Source organism: Lampetra fluviatilis, chromosome 43 (genome assembly GCF_964198595.1).
Source record: "Lampetra fluviatilis chromosome 43, kcLamFluv1.1, whole genome shotgun sequence".
In the NCBI taxonomy this organism is placed as follows: Eukaryota; Metazoa; Chordata; class Hyperoartia; order Petromyzontiformes; family Petromyzontidae; genus Lampetra; species Lampetra fluviatilis.
In genome coordinates, this window is record NC_136317.1 from 8,473,474 (window position 1) to 8,495,107 (window position 21,634).

Here is a 21,634-nt window from a genome sequence, read left to right on the forward strand (position 1 = left end):
TCACATGTCCACACCTGAGTCAAAAGTTTTCTAGGAAGACATTTGTTTTTATGTTGTTCATTCTCATGCATCGCTGCAAATGTTTTCTCCTGCACGGTAACCAATGCCACAGCCTGCCCCGCCTGCTGAAAGATGATTGCAGAAAGTTACAGCATCGGTTGGTCAATCTCTGCCCAATCAAAGAATGCACCATCGGCGATGAGATGCGTGGCGTTCACCAACTTTCTCGTTTAATTCTCCTACGTCGGAGCAGGCGGAGCTCCCCGTGTCGGTGGTTACTGACCGTGGGCCAGCGGGCTGGACGACTCGGACAACTCGGAGAGGGCCTCTGAGAGATCCTCATCAGAGGCCTCGTCGGGCAGGATGTGGTCGTCGTTGCTCGCGGGAGAGCGAGAAAGCCCCACGGGGCGTTGCATCGTCCTGCAACAATTCACCGATTTTAAAATGGATTCTTGAACTCGCGACATGTGTGACTGGCGCTTTGGTGGCGCACGCCTGTGATCCAGCGCCGGGGATGCAGCAACGTTGTGAAACTCCCGCGAGCGGAGAGGAGGTGCCGTACCCTGGCTTGCCTGGAGAAGGCGGTACAGCAAATGTGGACTCCACCCATTGCTTCTGTATAAAATAGAGTGTTGCCCCCTCGCACGCATGGGGTTTCTCTGGGCGCTCTGGTTTCCTCCCACATGTAAACACTCATTAATTGACCAATAGAACCTCAATATATAGAGGACCGCAGAGCTTGGGAAATGTTGGCAGCACCGGCTCATCGCCTGGCTGCTGCCCTCCGGCTTGTTAATGGTTCCTCCTCGCGCCTTTGAGTAGTTCTCTCTCAGTGAGAGCAAGCTAATACTGTGTGGCACGTTACAAGTTGAAATTATTATCATCATTAACTTCCTCTTGCGAATATGGCTTAGTGCAGTGGTTCCAAACCTTTCTGGACCCGCGCAGCACTGTCGACCTTCAAAAAACATCTTTGCGGAGGTTAAACTCTGGCTGTTGCTTGATGGTGCTGGTTGTAATTACCGGCGAAACATCGTACTCGAATTGTAAATGTTGTAGGGTTACTCTCCAACACAAGCGGTGTGCTGATCTAATAACGAATTGGCACGTTTTGTTTACGTGACAAACCTTACTAATCGGCTTTGTTGGGTGGTGGAGGGTTTAACAAAACATTTATATTCATGCAATCTAACCCAATCAACTTCTATCATGGATAATATTCGTCGTGAAAGTCATACTACAAGTTAAACTGAGCATAAAACAAAGCAGCAGTGATACAAATAGAAATGTGAGCAATGAGTCACGTTACAGAAGGAAACTGCATAAACAAAAACAATATATAAATGTCCTGTTATGAAAGTCGGCTCAGGCAGATTATATATATCAGTTTAACACATAGGCTTTCGCGACCAATATTATTCATAATAAAGATGTTTAGGTTAGATCGCGTAAGTATAAATGTGTCGTAACCGTCCACAACCCGACACAGCCAGTTAGTAAGGGATTTGTTACGTAAACAAAACGCCAATTAGCTACTACTTCAGCCCACCGATGTGTTGGATAGTAAATCCACAACATTTACAATTTGAGTACGACGTTTCGGTGATAATTACATCCAGCATCATCGGGCGATTTGCTGGAATAGTAAAGCAATTGACCTGATTATATCTATTAAAAAAGGTCATTGTAAAAATTAAGTTACAAAAACATTGAGAGTGGGAGCTAATCTTAATACTGCCTTCAGCTGTGAGTTAAGCGGGCCTCATTTAGTTCGTACCAGGAAGGAAACAGGGGTGACTGTATTGCAACACAGCGCACAGGGAGGAAAACATGTCCTCACCGTGCCAAGCTGGAGCCTGACCATACCAGCACAACCTCGATTGCAGAAGAGCCAGGGTCAAGTACAAACATGACCTCCTCTCACTTCGACTCATCGTCGTCGTTGTGAGGGGTCGGTCTCGGCGAGTGCCGCGGGATCATGAGAGGGCTTAGAGAAACTGGCCCAATGTTCCTCGCCTCTGGGTTGTGTCTCCTAAGTTTTGGGCAAACCCTTATTGACGATCAATGTGGCCAAGTTTGCAGTCGGGTAAACGTCCGCAAAAAAAGAATACTACTGGCTGCCTCATATCGCATCAACCTCACGATATTTATCGTGCTCCCCTCCCCACCACCTCGTCCTCTCGTTACAGACGGGGTTACGGACTGGGTTAATGGCTAAACACGTGCAGCCTGATGTGTTTACAATTTTTAAAAACAAGGCATGGTAGCGGTGCAAAGGGTGTACGTTATAGTACAGTGTCATTCCACTAATATATTGGCCAATTTTAGTTTTCACTTCCTGACCAGTGAATCACGCACGGGGTTGTGCAAAACGCACCCACGCCTTCAGATATAACTTCCCCCACGTGAGTGTGAAGAGCTAAATCAAATCAGAAATCTATACGTGCCGTGATTAGTTTTATGCATGTTGAACTTCTTTCGCACGGCACGTAGCCATTTGTGGTAATCGGAGGTACGTGCGATGCAAATGTCAATTGACACCCTTGCAAAAATAAGATGTTCCATCTCAAGGGATTTTGCAGGCGAAAGCCTGGCAGGGCCAACAGACTCACAGGGCCTTTCCCCTGCCAGTTCCTCTGTCCTCCGGCCCATAACATGTTAACGCGTAGGCTGAAAGCGTTTATTTATTGGCATACGCTCTCATAAATTATATCCAGTATGAAGGTAACAATATTAACTTGCGTTACTATTATTAAAGGCCTTACGCTGTTGCAAACCGGCCTGAATGGAGACAAACACACCTCAGCAAAAATAACTTGAAAAGTGTTTTGCCCTGACAGCTACCCATCAGCATCCATATCGCTAAATACAGCCTTGCACTTTCCAAGGGAAACGCGTGATTGGTAAGAATTACATAATCCATGCGTATCCATTGCTGTCCTGGCGGATACGCTCCTGCACCGCAGCAGGATGCGTAGCCTCGTCACAATTCATTTGGCCCGCCCGACGGGAAGCCGAAAGATCAACAGGGCCCACACGTGCCTTTATCGATCGACTCAATGCACGAATCCGTCAAACTATCCACGCCCCAGCCCAGCGTTCTATTTAACCGAGGGACGCTGATGGGCGACGTGGACCTGCCGAGATCACTGACACTGACTAGCTCCACCAGGAGGCAAGAGGCTGACAGAGACACGATAAACAATTCATTGTTTGGAATATCCTGGGAAGAGGTGGTCGAGCTCGCTGGAGCTACCTTGCCCGAAGTGCTGTAGAACGATTAATTTCGCGAATTTACGGGAATTGATTTGGCACGTCACATCCCGCTTGCCATATATTGTCCCCGATACTAATGTGACGATGCCATGCATTTCATTTTATAGACGTGTTCGTATGATCACTTGAAGAGAGGGTACAATAATATCGCATTATTTTGCATATGCTTACCTTGTACTGTAGTTGTAGTGCCTTACGCCATTAATCACGACTCCAAGTAAGCAGCTTAGCAGCAGCGTTCTGGAAAAAAACATCGAGTGTGAAATTAAGCCTCGGCTGTACAGCACGAAGTATTTTAATGTCTAAAGCATGCGCTCTGCAAACGTCACAGCGCTGATGGGATGCCATCTCTCCCTGTGGGCACGGAGGGGTTGGGCATTGTGTGCCGGGGTGAGGGAACTCAGGGGGGAAGGGGAACATTTTTGTAACAAGCTACACCATCAAACTTGTTCCATTGCATTACATTTCCAAATTTTACGAAGTTTGTTTGGTTAAGTGTCTTCTCTCTCTGTGTGTTGACCTCGTGTTGTTGCTCTATTATTTACCGCAGTCACGAAAGCTCAAATCTGTCATTAACATGCTGATTTATCTACCCCCTTCTCTCTCTCTCTGCCCCCTCTCTATTTAAGGCCTCGACACAGAGGCGTTGTTTCTCTGTGTGCCTCTGTGTGTGTCTCTCTCTGTGTGTCTCCGTGTATGTGTTTTCTCTCTCTCTCTCTCAAATTTAGCAATCTTTGGAAGAACGTAATCAACCAGGTAGGGTGTTGACTGTTATGTTAGCCGACTATCTGTGTTGTATTGCATTATATTGCTAAGTTTACTAGGTTTATTTTCTCTTTTATTTGTACCTGATGGTTGCTTGTGTTGCAATCGAAACGTCGTATGTTATTATATACTACTTTTTTTCTTTCTACGTGACTTTACCGAAAGAACCAAATAGTAAGCTACAACATCATGTTAGGAGCAACAACTCCACCCATTACTCATCACAAAATCGTCGTACATAATCTGAAACATCACCGAGACAACGGCGAGACACATCTACAACCGAAGAATGATCCTGCACAGACGTGAACACTGACATCACGTGCAACGTGCACAACAAACACACAATCCACAACCACGTGAACTTAAACGACACAGGCGGTCCATGATGGAGATGGCGGCAGCATTGCGGAGGGCTTCATCCCAACAGTGGACTGATCACGACTGACAACCATGATGATGATGAGACTTACATTGATGAATAAACCAACCGCAATACACTCACGTTAGTAGATTCGACGTCGGGAGCTCCAATGCGCCACAAAATCACAATTCGATGGCTGAGTGAGCGAGAGAAACTGAGAATTGGCGACGAGGTGCCCTGAACGAGGTGGCTGACGAGGCAGCAGCATGTAGCCGAGGTGACTGCCGTGCCAACAACTTACGACTGCGAGTCACTGTCAATTTCGTCCACTTCCCAGTAACGATTTTAATTTCCTCATTTTTGACCTGGAGGGGGGGGGGGAGGCTTGTGCAGCGACGCGCACTCGAGGGAGCCCCCCCCCCGCCCTCTGTGTCCCTCCCTTGCCGCGCCCGTGGGACCAAGAGGGAGTCGGTGATCTCTGCCCCACCTCCTCACCCCCCCCTCCTCATCCTCCTCTCTCGGACGCGTGCGTAGCGGTGCTGGTTGGGCAAGCCTCCCTCCACCCGCACAGCGACCATGGGAAGAGGAGTCGGGGAAAGAGAATTTAGCTCGGGGGCCGTCCATAAATGACGTCACGTGATTTTGGACGATTTTTGACCCCCCCCCCTTCGTCACACGACGTCACAAAAAGTCAGACCTCCTCAAATATTCACAAAGCTCTGGCCCCCCCCCCAAATTAAACATGCTTCAAATCGCTTTAAACTATTGTCATTGTAGTGCGTATTTAATGTGGCGCTGCACTCTGATGTTGTAGGAGAAAACATGTGTAGTGGTGATACGCGCTGGGGGTATACGTCGTGTGCCAGCGCGTATGTACGTGTGTGTGTGTGGTGACGCGCGCTGACGGGGAGGAGCAGGCGTCAGCGCGCGGGTGGGGGTAGTGCTGCTGATTGGCTGTGTGCCGGTGACGCGCTGAGAGGGAGTGATCGGGTGGCAGCGCGGTGTGATTGGTCGAGGAGTGGAAACACGCGCTGGGCGGAAACGGATCGTAGAGATAGCGCGTGGTGATTGGGTAACTGAGGAGCGGTGCCGACGTTGAGGTCCGCATCCGCTCCGTCTCCCGGGAGGAAGGGATATATAAGGTGATGCACAGAGGAGTAGGAGGAGGAAGTGGAACCATCTAGGAATGAAGACGAAGGTGCAGAGATAGAGCCCGGAGAGGAGAGTAATGGAGAGTAAGGGAGAGTAATGTAGAGTAATGGAGAGTAATGTACAAGGTGTAGCCAGAGAGAGAGAAAGGTCTACACGAGCCGAGTAATGCATACGGTGTAGCCAGAGAGAGTGTAAGGTCTACACGAGCCGAGTAATGCATACGGTGTAGCCAGAGAGAGTATAAGGTCTACACGAGATAGGTACTGAAGAGTGTGTAGCCGGAGATGTAAGGTCTACACGAGACGGGTACTGAAGAGTGTGTAGCCAGATGCGTAAGGTCTACACGAGACGAGTAAAGAGTGTAGCAGAGGCGCAGAGTCTACACGAGACGAGAGAAGAGTGTAGCCGAGGCGCGGAGTCTACACGAGGCACAGAGGGCCAGCAGCACAGAATCTACGGGAGTCGAGAGAAGTGTGGAGCGGAGAGAAGAGGTCACGAGTTGTACCGTTGTATGGTGACCGTACTGTGAAGAAGAGAGGCCACGCGTTGTATCGTTACAAGTCAAGATTTAATAAAAGAAGTGTGTTCCCGTCAAAGGAGTTTCCTGCCGTCATTTCCAATACTTCACATGTATTAAAAAGTCTATTGAATTAAGTAGAACGTGTTGTCTATATTTATTTAAAGTTGCGCATTTTGATGTGACGTCACATTTCTCACCCCCCCCCTCGTCACACATCGTCACAAATGTCTGACCCCCCCCCCAGGTGCATGACGTCATTTATGGACGGCCCCTTGTGCGTCCGTGTGGGCGCAATGCTGCTGCCCGTGTGAAGATCTATTTCAACGTTTATATATGCAACAGCTTTTTTTCTTAAAACGATTCAGGAGAGGCCGAGTGCCTCTGGTTACAGCAAACAAAAGCGTGAGAGGTGACCAGCTGTGGCCTCACGGCCAAGTGGTTATGGCCACCCATGCGATAAGAAGAGGGGCTACAAGCGAAGACAAGAGGGGAAGATTAGGAGACAGAGAGATAGAGATACAGAGAGAGAGATACAGAGAGAGAGACAGATACAGGGAGAGATACCCAGAGACACAGACAAGGAGAGACATGGGTTTCATTCTGCTAATAAGCGCTCATTTAAGTGTTATTCAGGCAGTCCAATGTTTCATGTTATGTCTCCCTGACATTTTCCCCATTTAAAGGTAGTTTTACTCAAATGTACCGGTGTCCCCGTGGCCTGAACAATCCCGGCGAGTAGACTTATATCGGTTGGGTTTGCCTCGTTGGAAAATCGGCCCATAGAGATTCAGGATAGAGTCCGCTGTATCACGGTGTTTACCGTCACAGCTTACGCTAATGTAGTGACTGTGAATGTCACTGTGTGGTGCCAGGCTTACTAATCCACGACGGATAATGTTATTATGTGCAGCCCGGTTGCTGGGCGTAGTACCACCAGCCCTAGCGGGACTTAGGTGAGCACTGGTCAGCGCGGAGGCACCACGTACAGTGTGCGGTGCGGGCTCCCGGTGAGGGAGCAAGAGGGGATGTCAGCCAGCCAGGGTTACGTTGGGGCATGATACGCTGGTTGACCTGCCGACACGTGACCGGATGATATTGGAGGAAGGCCACCGGTGGACGGGGGCCGCTGGGCAGTCACGTGGTATAAAGGAGCTCTCGGGAGCCTTCGGGAAAGAGCTCGAGAAATCTAGAAGGTGGGCGGGGCGAGGGGCGGAGCCAGCCCAGGCCGATATAACGGGGGCCCCGTGTGGGGCTCGGGGTTCTTCGGGTTGTTGGTAACGAAGATCCACGTCGGGTTGAAGAAGCCTCTAGCCACGCGGTCCGGGACCCAGCTCGTGGTCCGGGCCGGGATAGCGAACCGTGTCTAGTTCTGCCGTAGTGTGGCTAGATGGGCATTCAACACCCAAGTGTAGGTTACGTTATGTTATGTTGAGTTGGTGTAATAAAGTGTTGCTCCCAAGACAACGTCTGCGACTCAGTTGGACTCACTACACTGAGATTGTAGTGCATGGCCAAATTTCAGGATGTGCCTATATTGTTTATTGTGCTAAATTTAGGAAACCTCCACTCGACGTCTTATCCTACTTGAGGGTGTTGGATTGAGAACTGGACTCCATGCAGAAATTGTGCATACTCATCTTTGCTAATTTTTATCAGCGACAACGAAAGATAATTGTGTTCTATATTTACAGCTTAACATTCTGAACACCATCAGATTGTGAACGATATAACGTGCAAGACTCTAGTTGACATATGAACCTTATGGCGGGACCCTGGGGTCCCGAATAAACAGAAATCAAAATTGTAATCAATTAATGTATTTTTGGCGACTCCGTCCCACCGCGCACATAAACGCTGCGACCAACCTGGCGTGGATCATTCTGGTGTCGTGTCGTGTCCTAGCGCGGCAGTGAGGACGAATGCGCAGAAGAGCTAAACAAGCGAATGCACTCCATGCTCGGGTATGGGCAGGATCATAAGTCTCATCCAAAGCTGCTCAATCTGCCTACACGACTTAAGTACTTTATTTGTCATAACTGTATGCATAAAACGGTGAAACTGCTCTTATCTTGATTATGTGACCTACCAATATCTGCAGCCAGGATCAATCGATGACAATCCTATTACCTGCAGATATATAACAGATGAGATGCGTTGCACCGTTAATTCCTCCTGTTTGATAATACTTCTCTTGTCAGTATGCATCTGTGCAGATAGGTTTTTTTTGCGGTTAAGCCATAGTCCAATGCGGATAAGAGGAGCGGCGACCCACTACTCTGTAGAGTGACATTGGTATAAACGCTTGTTACAATATGAACACATTGAAAACGCGTACTATTTTATGTACTGTTTACAAAGTGTGTTCACAAATCCACACTGAGAAACACGATGATTGACAGAAGGGTGTAAATTATTTTTTCGATAGTGTATTTAAATAGGTACTGAAGGGAAGAAGTTTTCAGTTTAAAAGGCAAGGTTTAACAAGAAAACACTTGCCACCATCCTTCAAATCCATTGGTGAAAAAGAGAAAAGGTTTGTTTTCATGTTTATGCGAGAGCCGGGGGCTTATGGGACCCCGGGGTCCCGCCATAATGTTCATATGTTGAACTTATTTCGCACCGTACGTATCCAATCATATTAATCGGAGGTGCAGGGGAAGGATAACTAATCACAAAAAGCAATCCTGGCAGTATAGGCGATTTTGAGACTGCAAAGCCTCGGGTCCCCAGTGCCCCCCACTGTCAAGGCACAACCCTTGTTTGCGTGCAACATTTTACTGGTAGGAACCTCCTAGTTACACCAGCCCACAGGGGATTATTGTGTCCGTCGTGTAGGGAGGGGCTGGGTGGGGAGGGGAAGGGCTGGGTGGGGCTGGGTGGGAGGGGTGGGGCTGGGTGGGGAGGGGCTGGTCACCCCGTGGTGCCCTTATAAAACTCAACGGTTAACCTACTCACGCCGGCTTGTGCCCGCCCTCACAGTCGGGCATATTTGCGGAAGACACCACGCCGCTGTTGACCCGGGCCATTGACCGAGCAACCCAACGTTCCTACCAGCTCCCTCCACAGGAATGTGTTCCTGTGCTGGAGAGTGTAGCAGTGAACGTTATCAGGACGGAACCCAGGTTTCAACTTCCCTTGTTCGAGTCTTGCCCAGGCAGTTTCACGTGTAACTTACTTTACCACTTAGTAGGCTTTCGCGACCAATATTATCCATGAGAGGTGTTTGGGTTAGATCGCGGAAATATAAATGTGTCGTTAAACCCGCCACCACCCGACACAGCCAATTAGTAAAGTTTGTCACGTAAACAAACCGTGAATTCTGGCTGTCGCCTGAATGATGCTCGTTATAATTACCGGCGAAACGTCGTACTCGAATTGTAAATGTTGTGGGTTTCCTCTCCAACACACCGGGTGTGCTGTACGAGTAACAAATTGGCATGGTTTGTTTATGCAACAAACTTTACTAAGTGGATGTGTCGGGTGGTGGCGGGTTTAACGACACATTTATACTTACGCAATCGAACTCAATAAACCTCTATGAAAGTGTAACTTGAGAATAGATTTTCCCCTTTTTCTGGCAACAAAACAGGTGTTAAGATGTTAAAACACCAACAACCTATTCTTATATTTTGGTACTGGCAAAGGAGGTCCCATGATGAAAGTGTAACTTAATTAGTCCAAGTTCAACATCCCACCCAGCGCAAGGAGAGAGCGAGAGGCCGTATGCTTTGCTCAAGCAGAATTCTCTGTGACAGGAACATTCAGGCGATCGAGTGCGCGTCACCCATTTCCAGGGAGCAAAGTCCTTGATGTCAAGAAGACAGTCATAATATCGGCATCTGGGAGCAGTGACCCTTATTAGTCCCGAATATCTGTAGCGTTAAGAGTGTTTGGTTTTGTGTCGCGCGTTTAGCTTCGTTGGTTCGCGAGTTAAATTATTAAATGTTGTGGTTTCGAAGTGAGTTGGCCTCCCTTTCGTGGGCTTGAGGCTTGCCCGACTCGGGTGGTTCGGCTTATGGGTCCTGGCGAGTGGGTAGCTCAGACGGTGCCCCCATCACAAAAACTTCGCAATACTTTCACGGCAGTCATGGCAACATTGATTTTCTCTTACAGAGGAACAGCGTCGCCCTCCTCTCGCTCTCTGCCTCACTAACTCTCCACACCCCCATTCGTCTTGGGCTGTGAAACCACTTCCTGTTAATTTGGGGTCACGGAGCGACAAGAAGACATCTCCAGAGCGGCACGGCATGTGGCGCAAACACGACGCGGATTCGCGATGCACAACCCTTCTGACTCGCCTCGCTGAAAGACGGGGGGGGGGGGGGGGAGACGGGCAGGCATGCTCTATGAATGATAATATAATTACTATACTGTAATGGGCAAAGCTGCGGAAAAGGAAACTATATTCTAATTTGGTCAATGGGCGATAAAAAAAGAGGTCCTTGGGATGCTGAATACTGGCTTCAGGAGTGTCAAGTGAATTCCTTATACAATGTTAACGGCAGCTATTTTAAATGTATCTTGTTCCTCTCGGCACTTCTACAGAATTTTGTGCGACTTGAACATGAAAGGTTTTGAACTGTGACATTCGCATTTGTATTGTTCATGAGAGTTGACATCTGGAACGCACTACGCTTTTCAGAAACAGTCCACGGCACTGCTCGTATAAACACACAAGCATATGGTGTCAAACTTTTTATGGCCAGTGGTGAAGCAAGGCCCACAAAGACATGCAAACGTATATTCAAATTTGTATAGCTGAACACATGCAAATGCAGGAATTCTCATCAGCATGTTCATGCATGGCCTTTGGATAGAAGAGTTTGTTCATCAGCCACGATCAATCCACTCTGGACGGAGGTCCCAAGCCGTCCGTCACCACCGCTCAGTCATGTGATGTAACAATCCACCAAGAACCTGGAAGGGCTAAGGGACAAATTAATCCTTACACAAGGAGCAGCAACACCACGTGTGCCGGTTCCCGTCAAAACTAAACACGTCGTATATACGGCACTCGAAAATGAAAAGATAACAAAACCAACAGGTAGACAGCACTCAATTATTTTCGTTCTCGTCATCGCGATTCAGATGATGGGATGAGGGGCTTGCAAATCGTCGCTGGAGGCTTTAGAATCGTGAGCGGTAACATTTCCATACGAAGCGTGCCGATTTAACGGGGCTTTTATGTTGATAAGGAACGATGGCAGACATTCATCGGGGACAGAAACCCAATTAATGCCCATTGGCGTTTCACTTTAATGAAGAATAAAACAGCATAAATGAAAAGCAGCCACACTTTGTACTGGGCAGCAGTGTGACCATAACGTTCGTTCTGCATAGAAATGTAACTTTTTTTTTTACAAACGCATTACACCGTGGTACTTAGCAGTTAGTGGTAATTGTATTAACATTAGCAATGATGGTTTTTGATGGTCCACGCAAGTGCGCGAGCCATCTGGTAAACCGATTCACCGGGTGGCTTGGCGGTAGAGCGTGCAGCTCGCAGGGGTTCAAATACTGTGGGTCGACTTGACCAATCATCCCTCTAGGGTCCACGTCTGCAGTAGCCAACAGTAGTTGCATTATGGAGAGCCTCACCCCCGGCAGGACATAGGGATGTGGAACTTACACCTCCCACTCAGGGTTATAAATACGAGATTAGCATCGATACACTGCCTCAATGCTCATTTGAACAGGATATCACCGACTTGCACAGATATTCACCACCCCTAGCAATTTAATAAACTGTTACAATTAGATTATTTCATGCAATTGTTAGTCACATTTGTATCGCATCTCACTGTTTTGTTTGTAGTTGGGTTTGCTCCGTGAGCTTAAATCTAACATCAGCATTTTGTTCACGTAGTTTATAGCCCTGTCAATCGACTATTGGATGAAGGACTCCCCACGTAGTGTTGGTCATGTCGGTTGACCACAATTGACCACTGTGGGCAGTGCTGGTTGGTGAAGCAGTCGGCCAGGACCGGTTATGGCATCACTTTCCACGAATGTTAACCATGGCTGGGAATCGAACAGAGGCCACAAAGTTCATAGTGCAGTGCACTTACCCTGGTGCCACCGCTCAATCCCACAGGCAAACACTCATGACAATTGTCAAACACATCAACAAAAGAAAAAGAGTCCTGAGACTCGGTGAGACCTCTCTTGAATAAATTAGTGTCATTTATAATTATATGAATGGCAGGTCCATAGGATTGTGACTCCATCCCAGTTGGGAAGAGATCCGTGCGACTACACACGTACAGGTGTTCACGCACCTCTCGGATACTTGTCAAAGCCCTTCCCCGTCAGTACTTTCCATGAACCATGCAAACCAAATCAAAGCGAGCTCCAGTTATGGGGTGGGGATACTACCTGCAGATTTTTTTCCACACGGCCTGCAGCCACATGGGGCCCCCCCCTACCACATCCAAGCAGCCGGCAAAGAAACATTATAATCCATCTATGCAAGCATCCTAGATGCACGAGAATAGGGTACGAGCAGGGAATGTTTTAACCTAATGAAAAATGTGTGTTCTAGGACGAATTTCAAGTGGATAAGAGCCTAAAAAGGCAATGAATACGTAAAGTTCTCACGTTTGACCCTCGGTAAATAAGTCCTATTTGGCCCTCGGCAATGAAAAGATTCCCCACTCAAACATGATGTTTAATGGTTAGGAAAACAGAAATATCACACCAATTATTAATTCCTTTTCACTGCATTAGGCATGCAAGGGGCAACCAAAGGTAATCAATTACATATGAAATTACAGCCGCAAAGGAAATCCGCAGAAGCCGAGAAACATAAAAACTTTCTAACGACGACGAATATTTAAATATAAACATCTGGGTTAAAACCTCACGGGGAGCTAAACTCTTGTCTTGTCAACAAAAACAATGCAAAGTTTGTCCAAGGAAGTTGGTCGGTTGCTTCTGCGAATTTCTGCATCGTGCGCAAGCGCCGTCGCGTCACTTGAGTCGCCGCTGCAGGTTGGGGATATCGGCCGCCCTTACGGTCTCGGGGACCTCGGGCTGGCCGAACAGCGCCCGCCCACGGTGGTTGAACGTGTAGAAGGACGGCCGATTGCTCATGTTCTCAAACGTTCTGCGGGAAAGAATGGCGTGAGTAGGCACAGTGGATAGGTCGCAGTTACTACACATTTCAGTTTCATTTATTTGGTATAGCCCTGTGAGCCATTCGGCTCTTGAATCGGGTGCAACCGCAACAAACAAAAACATGAACAAGAAAACATCTTAAAGTGACTATATGACTATGTGCAAACAGAAAATCCAAGAAAAGACAGCAAAATATTGCAGAAAAAGCACCGTACACCAACGCTGTGTGCAAAAATCCCAGTGGGATGCAAGTCAAACAACAACAACCACAAGAAAACTTAGATTAAGGCCATCAGTCTAACTCCGTACGACAAACAAACAAACATGGCCAAAGCAAAAAACTTTTCAAAATCACCAAAATAAAGCCATAAAAGCAATGTAACAGTGATCATAGGAACTGTTACCGAAATTTCACAATAAACGACATAAACAACATGTACCACCAAACCCTGCAGCCATAGCTAGGTGCAAGAGTCATTCCACAACAGCAGGAGCATCAGTCGGAGTATCAAACATTTTCAATGCACCTTTAAGATCAGCACACTAAATCAAAACACAAGATCATACTTTGCAGCGGTCATCCAGAAACGACACAGCCCATCATTTATCCAGGGTCGATACAAGTGGTACCGTTTTGTGGAATGTCAAAAGTAGAAGCCAAATCGCTGACACCCACAGAGGAGCCTCCGGGGTTCACTTGTCCCACAAAAGTCTGCATTGAACTTTATCAGTGGCCAGTTGACACTGATTGAGATAGGAGCTCTGGCCATTGTTGTCTTTAAGTTGCTCTATGCAATGGGCCCCACGGTTTCAATGGTGGAAGCTCAGCGCTCTGACCTCTGAGCCAACTCATCACCTCGCAAAGCATTTGACTACCACCTCCCCTACCAAAGTGGGTTGGGGGAAGTGGGGGTTAGGGAGTAGGGCATGGAGAAAGGAAGGCTCATTGCTCAAGGAGCACACGGCCAGATGGCTTGGTGCTACTACTGTTCATGGGTCATTCCTGCACCAACAATATCCGAAAACCAGCGGTTATGGTGACAAGGACCGTGTGTGTGTGTGTGCTTGTGAGCACTCAGGAGGAGTTGGAGGCGCTTCTGCTGAAACTGGAGCGTGCCACTAAAGAGGTGGGGCCTTACCATCAGCTCCACCAAAACTAAGCACCTGCCTGGGTATTTTGTACCATCAGGCACTCCACCCCCACAACTCCCAATCGGTGATGGGGCAGTTGTGGAGAGAGGGGAGAGTTTCCCATACCTGGGTAGCGTGCTCACGACCGGCTCCGGTTTGACAGCAGAGGTCTCACTCCGAATCAGTCGAGCGGCATTATCTTTTCATCGGTTGCGTAACGCTGTGTGGAAGCTACCTGGACTGTCGCTCCGCACGAAGCTTCAAGTCTTCTCGACCACGGTCATTCCCTCCCTTCTCTACGCTTGCGAAACGTGGACCCCCCTAATGGAGCATCTTCGCCGATTGGAAACATCCAGCCTGGTACAAGCGTCGTGGTGACGTCACCGCCACTTAGTGGCGAATGCCGGTTGTTGTTGTTGTGAGCAAAAGTAGGGCATATGTGCTCGCGATCAGCACTTACCCCAGCAACTCGCATAGGCTATATGGGGGATCTTTGTCTTTGGCGAGGGATTAGTGGCAGGGATGGCACAATCTCACCTACCTCCACATTATTCACATTGTCGAGGACCGCGCCTCACAGCGACTAAAATGTGGAACGAGAAGGCCGATAAAACTCGATGCCATGGCAATCAAGTGACCTGAGTGATTCGGATGCAGACCTGTGACATCAAATGCAAGAGAGAGACAGAGAGACAGAGCTCCGGGAGGGGGGGAAACTCACTTGTACTTGAGCTCGGCGGTGGCGTCCATGTCACGGAACTCTCCGGCGATGTTCACCACGCCGTACACCGCCACCAGCAGCCCCAGCAGCGTCTGCAGCACAATCTGCACGGCATGGCACAGCGCTCGCTCAAGCCACGTTTAGCAGATCCACGTCAGAATCCTTTAATTGGACAGTGACATCGCGTAGCTAAATAGCACGCTCGCCACTTGTGGCGGAGGTATATAGTTCGAATGCGGCAGGCCCCCTGGTTAACGCCACGGGTGCAATGACCATGAAATATGCGTCATCAGCTTCAAGGTGGGTTTTAAAGATGCCATGGTTATCATTTGAAGAAGAGACGGCATTTTGTCCTGGCGTCGTGGTCCAAGTTTTAAAACAATTACTCGCAAATTAATTAATTGGGGTAACACATACCAATCGTCACTTACTCCAGGAAAACAACCTAGGAGGATTTTCTACTTGAGACTGACTGTTCTGGGTAGTGTGTAATGTGGAACAACATTTAACCAGGAGATTAAATAAACCTGCTGAGACACATGAAACATTGCCTCTTTGCAAAGGGCTGGGTTACATTCAGATAACTTAACTGCACGATATTAAACAGTCATAAAATTGTAAGTAATCTAGACAGTGTACACATAATTTAATGTTAATTTTTGAACAAAGCTATATAAAGAAGGTGCAATGCACTTTAAAAGTGGATAAGCACGAAATTTAATGCAATTTCTGCAAAGGCGATTTCAATCGGTATATAGAGGCAATGGAAAAAACTGCACTAAGGGTTATAAAATGGAAATAAATCAGCTTAACGCAGCCAGAAAACATTAAAACAAGGTTGACTTATCCATACCAATGTTCTAGAATAGCCCAAAATCGCCGAGTGGACTCTCTTAAATAGAGGTCACACATACTGGACTCAGTATTCATCACCGCAATTAGAAGTCTGGTAACAAGAGGGTATCTCTCTCGCAACACTCCAGTGATCACGATCACACCGTGGAGCGCTTTTCTACGTTTACATTACCGGTCTTCTGCATTCAAAAAAACTCATCACGTCGTTACACACTGCACGCAATTCGTCAAAGGCTTGACAAAAATAAAAAAACAAGCAAACACAATTTGGGAACTTACGAGAAAACCGAAATCACGATAACTGTTATTGTAGCGTAATTTTAATACGGTGTCATAGCGTGAAAAAGATAAAGACTGTGGCAACCCGAGTGGACGGCTGCGCTCACGTATTGCCAGTTGAGGTGGTTCGGGCACCTGGCAAGGGATACCCCCCCCCCCGTAGACTCCCCCTGGAACTCTACCAGGCAGCAGCACGTCCCACTGGGCAAAGACCCGGGGGCCGGCACACGCTGGCGGGACGACTATGTCTCTTGGCTGGCCTGGGAATTCCCCAGGAAGAGCTGGAGTTTGTATCGTAGTTTGTTATATAAAGCAGTGTATATAGTGTAGTGTATAGTGTAGTGTATAGTAGTCTATAGAAGTGTATAGTAGTGCATAGTGTAGTCTGTAGTAGATAGTACTGCATAGTGTAGTATTGCTGGAGTCCGTTGCCAGGGAAACGGAGGTATGGACCGCCGCTACTCAACACGCTGCCGCCGCGACCCTCACCAGGACAAGCGCATTGAGAAATGAGCGAACAAACTTATTGCTTGAAATCACGGCTGCTGCGCCGCACTGGCTGAAAGGCACAAGACGCCAAGCAGCAGCCAGCAACAAACAGCACTTACGTCGGAAGGCAGGCTTTCGTTCTCCTGTTCCGTTAACCTTGTGTACGAGCGATCTGAAAACAACATCACAGCGGGTCACTTCAAACCGCCGATTGAATTAACACTCAACGTCTGTCTAAAAGACGTGCATGTGTGTCAGTGCCGGATTAAGCAAGTGCGGGGCCTGTAGCATATGTTATAAAGGGGCCCTAAATATAAAAAAACACAAATATTAAAACACACATGTTTTACTTGCATAGTAAAGTAATTTTATTATTTTATTTGCTATACAGCCAGATAATACGACAAATTGCTAACACCCGGTCGTTCATAAAAGTTGAAGGCGGCATAGTACTACAGTAATAGAGCAAGTGCAGAATCACTGAACCGGAATTGACGGCTTGAAAGCATTTAGCACGGGGCCCTTGAAAGTGCGGGGCCCAAAGCATAACATGAACCTTATGGCGGGACCCTGGGGTCCCGAATAAATGGAAGTCAAAATCGTAATTAATTTATTTGTGGCGACTCCGTCCCACCGCGCAAATAAACGCCGCGACCCACCTGGCGCGGTTCATTCTGTTGTCATGTCAAGCGCAGCAGCGAGGACGAATGCGCAGAAGAGCTGAACAAGCGAATGCACTCCATGCTCGGGTATGGGCAGGATCATGAGTCTCATCCAAAGCTGCTCAAACTGCCTACACGACCCAAGTCCTTTATTTGTCATAACGGTATGCATGATACAGTGAAATTGCTCTATCTTCATTATTACGTGTGACCTACTGCAGCCAGCATCAATCGATGACAATCCTATTACCTGCAGATATTTAACAGATGAGATGCGTTGCACCTCCTGCTTGATAATACTCTTGTCCGTATGCATCTGTGCAGATGTTTGTTTTTTTGCGGGTTAAGCCATGGTCCACACATACCGCTCGTCTATGCGGATAAGAGGAGCGGCGACCCACTACTCTGTAGAGTGATATTGGTATAAACGCTTGTTACAATATGAACAGCGCATTGAAAACGCGTACTATGTCACGTACTGTTTACAAAGTGTGTTCACAAATCCACAGAGAAACACGATGATTGACAGAGGGGTGCAAATTATTTTTTCGATAGTGTATTTAAATAGAGGTACTGCAGGTAAGTAGTTTTCAGTTTTGAAGACGTAGTTTAACAAGACAACACTTACTTTTTGGGTATTTCGGTAAAGTCACGTAGATATCTACAACGCACTGGAAACGAGTACTATATCTACGTGACTTTACCGAAAGACCCAAAGAGTATGAATTCCTGCAGTCACGAAAGCTTCAAGTCAAGACAACACTTGCCACCATCCTTCAAACCCATTGCTGAAAAAAAAGCAAAGTTTTTGTTAACATTATAATATAATGTTTATGTGAGAGCCGGGGGCTTATGGGACCCCGGGGTCCCCCCATAAGGTTCACATGTAGCTACTTTTGCTACGAGGATAATGCGGCACTGTGTTTGGGTTTGTGGGGCGCGGTAGTGTGGCGGTCAGCGCGCTGCGCTACGAACCTGGCGAACCGGGTTCGATTCCCACTCACGGCCAACACTGGTGATGGTCCTGGGCCTCCCCTAGGTCGACTCAGCCTCAAATGAGTACCTGGTGCGATGTGCAAACATCGCCACTGGAGGAGACAAAGGCGGCCGGGCGTGGTGTTGGCCACCCCACCCCCTCGTGTGCCGTTCCCGCCTTCATAGGTGCTCGCTAACAGCGCTTGCCCCTACAGTCTGTTAAGGCTACTCGGGGGATATTTGTTTTTGTGTTGCTGGTGTCCTTTTGTCAACGCACTGCTGGCCGAGGGCCCGAGTGAGGCTTCAATTTGCACCGCGCGAGTGGCGTTTTATCGTCCACCCGTCCGTGGTTCTTAACGCGTGACGGATGAAGGCGCCACAACCGCAGTGGACTCGGCTCACTCTGCTCGCCTGCAGCGGGGGGGGTGCGGTGTTTTGTCGACAAGAGGGGGGCAGAGCAGGCGAGGCCTGCGCAGCCTGCCGCGAAAAAACACCACCACCACTATCCACTCTTACTACCACCCCCACCACCCACTCCTACTACCACCACCCACTCCTACCACCACCACCACCACCCACTCCTACCACCACCACCACCACCACCCACTCCTACCACCACCACCCACTCCTACCACCACCACCACCCACTCCTACCACCACCACCACCACCACCACCCACTCCTACCACCACCACCACCACCACCACCCACACCTACCACCACCACCACCACCCACTCCTACCACCACCACCCACTCCTACCACCACCACCCACTCCTACCACCACCACCCACTCCTACCACCACCACCCACTCCTACCACCACCACCCACTCCTACCACCACCACCCACTCCTACCACCACCACCCACTCCTACCACCACCACCCACTCCTACCACCACCACCACCACCACTCCTACCACCACCACTCCTACCACCACCACTCCTACCACCACCACCACCACTCCTACTACCACCACCACTACCACCCCCACCACCACTACCACCCCCACCACCACTACCACCCCCACCACCCACCCCACCACCACCACTCCTACTACCACCACCACTACCACCCCCCACCACCACTACCACCCCCACCACCCACCCCACCACCCACTCCACCACCCACTCCTATTACCACCACCCACACCTACTACCACCACCCACACCTACTACCACCACCACCCACTCCTACTACCACCACCACCCACACCTACTACCACCACCACCCACACCTACTACCACCACCACCCACACCTACTACCACCACCACCCACACCTACTACCACCACCACCCACACCTACTACCACCACCACCCACACCTACTACCACCACCACCCACACCTACTACCACCACCACCCACACCTACTACCACCACCACCCACACCTACTACCACCACCACCCACACCTACTACCACCACCACCCACTCCTACTACCACCACCACCCACTCCTACTACCACCACCACCCACTCCTACTACCACCACCACCACCTCCTACTACCACCACCACACCTACTAACACCACCACCACCTACTACCACCACCACCACCTACTACCACCACCACCACCTACTACCACCACCACAACCCACACCTACTACCACCACCACCATCCACACCTACTACCACCACCACCATCCACACCTACTACCACCACCACCACCCATACCTACTACCACCACCACCACCCAGACCTAGTACCACCACCACCACCCACCCCTACTACCACCACCACCACCCACACCTACTACCACCACCACCACCCACACCTACTACCACCACCACCACCCACACCTACTACCACCACCACCATCCACACCTACTACCACCACCCCCATCCACACCTACTACCACCAACCATACCTACTACCACCACCACCACCAACTACTACAACCACCACCACCACCAACTACTACAACCACCACCACCACCCACACCTACTACTACCACCACCACCACCACCACCCACACCTACAACCACCACCCACACCTACAACCACCACCCACACCTACAACCACCACCCACACCTACAACCACCACCCACACCTACAACCACCACCCACACCTACAACCACCACCCACACCTACAACCACCACCCACACCTACAACCACCACCCACACCTACAACCACCACCCACACCTACAACCACCACCCACACCTACAACCACCACCCACACCTACAACCACCACCCACACCTACAACCACCACCCACACCTACAACCACCACCCACACCTACAACCACCACCCACACCTACAACCACCACCCACACCTACTACCACCACCCACACCTACTACCACCACCACCACCACCATCCACACCTACTACCACCACCACCACCCACACCTACTACTACCACCACCACCACCTACTACCACCACCCACTCCTACTACCACCACACCTCCTACCACCACACCTACTACCACCACCACCACCCACTCCTACCACCACCACCACCCACTCCTACTAACACCACCCATTCCTACAACCACCATCACCACCCACTCCTACTACCATCCACTCCTACCACCACACACTCCTACTACCATCACCACCACTCACTCCTACCACCACCACCACCCACTCCTATCACCACCACCACCCACTCCTACTACCACCACCACCACCCTATCTCCCCGCCTCCTTGAACCAAACCGAACCTCGCCGGCGAGAATGGCGACACCGCTTGACATACGACGATGTTAGGCGACGATTGGCGGTGTTGGTGACTCACGCTGCGCGGCAGAGAAGGCTGCGTGAGCCAGGGCGAGCAGGCCGAAGGCGACCATCGCCTTCCACGCCGACTTGCTGCTGCTGCTGCTCGCCATGACTGCGTCGCGGATCGATTCCAGGATCGAATTGTTTTCTTTTAAACAGCGGAATCGATTCCGGCGCCGAATTGTTTCTATTTAAACAGCAGAATCGATTCTGGCGACCGAATTGTTTCTTTCTTAAATAGCGGAATCGATTCCGGCGACTGCGTGCAATTGGTGGTAGCTACAACAATCCATTAATATATTCTCGTTGGTTCTTTCGGTAAAGTCACGTAAGCTTTGCCACCTGTTGTGCCCGAAACGTCGTGATTTATTTCATACCTACGTTACTTTACCGAAAGAACCAAAGAGTATGGATTCCTGCAGTCACGAAAGCTTCAAATCAAGATGAATCCATAAGAGGTTTTTTTTGGGTGAGATCGCGTAAATATATACATGTGTCGTTAAAACCCACCACCACCCGACACAGCCAACTCGTAAGGGTTGTCACGTAAACAGAACGTGGCCAATTCGTCACAGAGGCGTAGACGTGGTGATCACGCTT

At 49.2% G+C, this 21,634-nt stretch overlaps 2 protein-coding genes across 2 annotated transcripts in view; both read right to left on the minus strand.

Annotated features, from left to right (window-relative positions):
• LOC144946918 (phospholipase D1-like) overlaps window positions 1-4,724 on the minus strand; it is a 39,209-nt gene extending 34,485 nt beyond the window's left edge. Inside the window, exons 1-3 of the mRNA XM_078875985.1 lie at window positions 4,547-4,724; window positions 3,448-3,516; window positions 284-420 (exon numbers count right to left, since the gene is read on the minus strand). Of these exons, the coding sequence (XP_078732111.1) occupies window positions 284-416 (133 nt within the window). The 5' untranslated portion in view covers window positions 417-420; window positions 3,448-3,516; window positions 4,547-4,724. The remainder of the gene's footprint in view (window positions 1-283; window positions 421-3,447; window positions 3,517-4,546) is intronic.
• A 6,398-nt stretch (window positions 4,725-11,122) lies between these two features.
• Window positions 11,123-21,198, minus strand: MMGT1 (membrane magnesium transporter 1). The gene is made up of 4 exons (XM_078876304.1): window positions 21,051-21,198; window positions 16,788-16,840; window positions 15,046-15,149; window positions 11,123-13,182 (listed from the first exon to the last, which is right to left on the minus strand). Exons 1-4 carry the CDS (start codon window positions 21,142-21,144, stop codon window positions 13,047-13,049), a joined length of 387 nt encoding a protein of 128 aa, XP_078732430.1. The 5' UTR covers window positions 21,145-21,198; the 3' UTR covers window positions 11,123-13,046.
• Between the last annotated feature and the right edge of the window lie 436 nt (window positions 21,199-21,634).

What these genes read in the sequence shown, in the direction of transcription:
- MMGT1 (XM_078876304.1), bottom strand. Translation starts at nt 21,144, where the DNA reads ATGGCGAGCAGCAGCAGCAGCAAGTCGGCGTGGAAGGCGATGGTCGCC. An exon ending in ACGAAAGCCTGCCTTCCGAC is followed by an intron (nt 15,150 to 16,787) that starts GTAAGTGCTGTT and finishes CATGCCGTGCAG; the next exon opens with ATTGTGCTGCAGACGCTGCT. An exon ending in ACCGCCGAGCTCAAGTACAA is followed by an intron (nt 13,183 to 15,045) that starts GTGAGTTTCCCC and finishes TCTTTCCCGCAG; the next exon opens with AACGTTTGAGAACATGAGCA.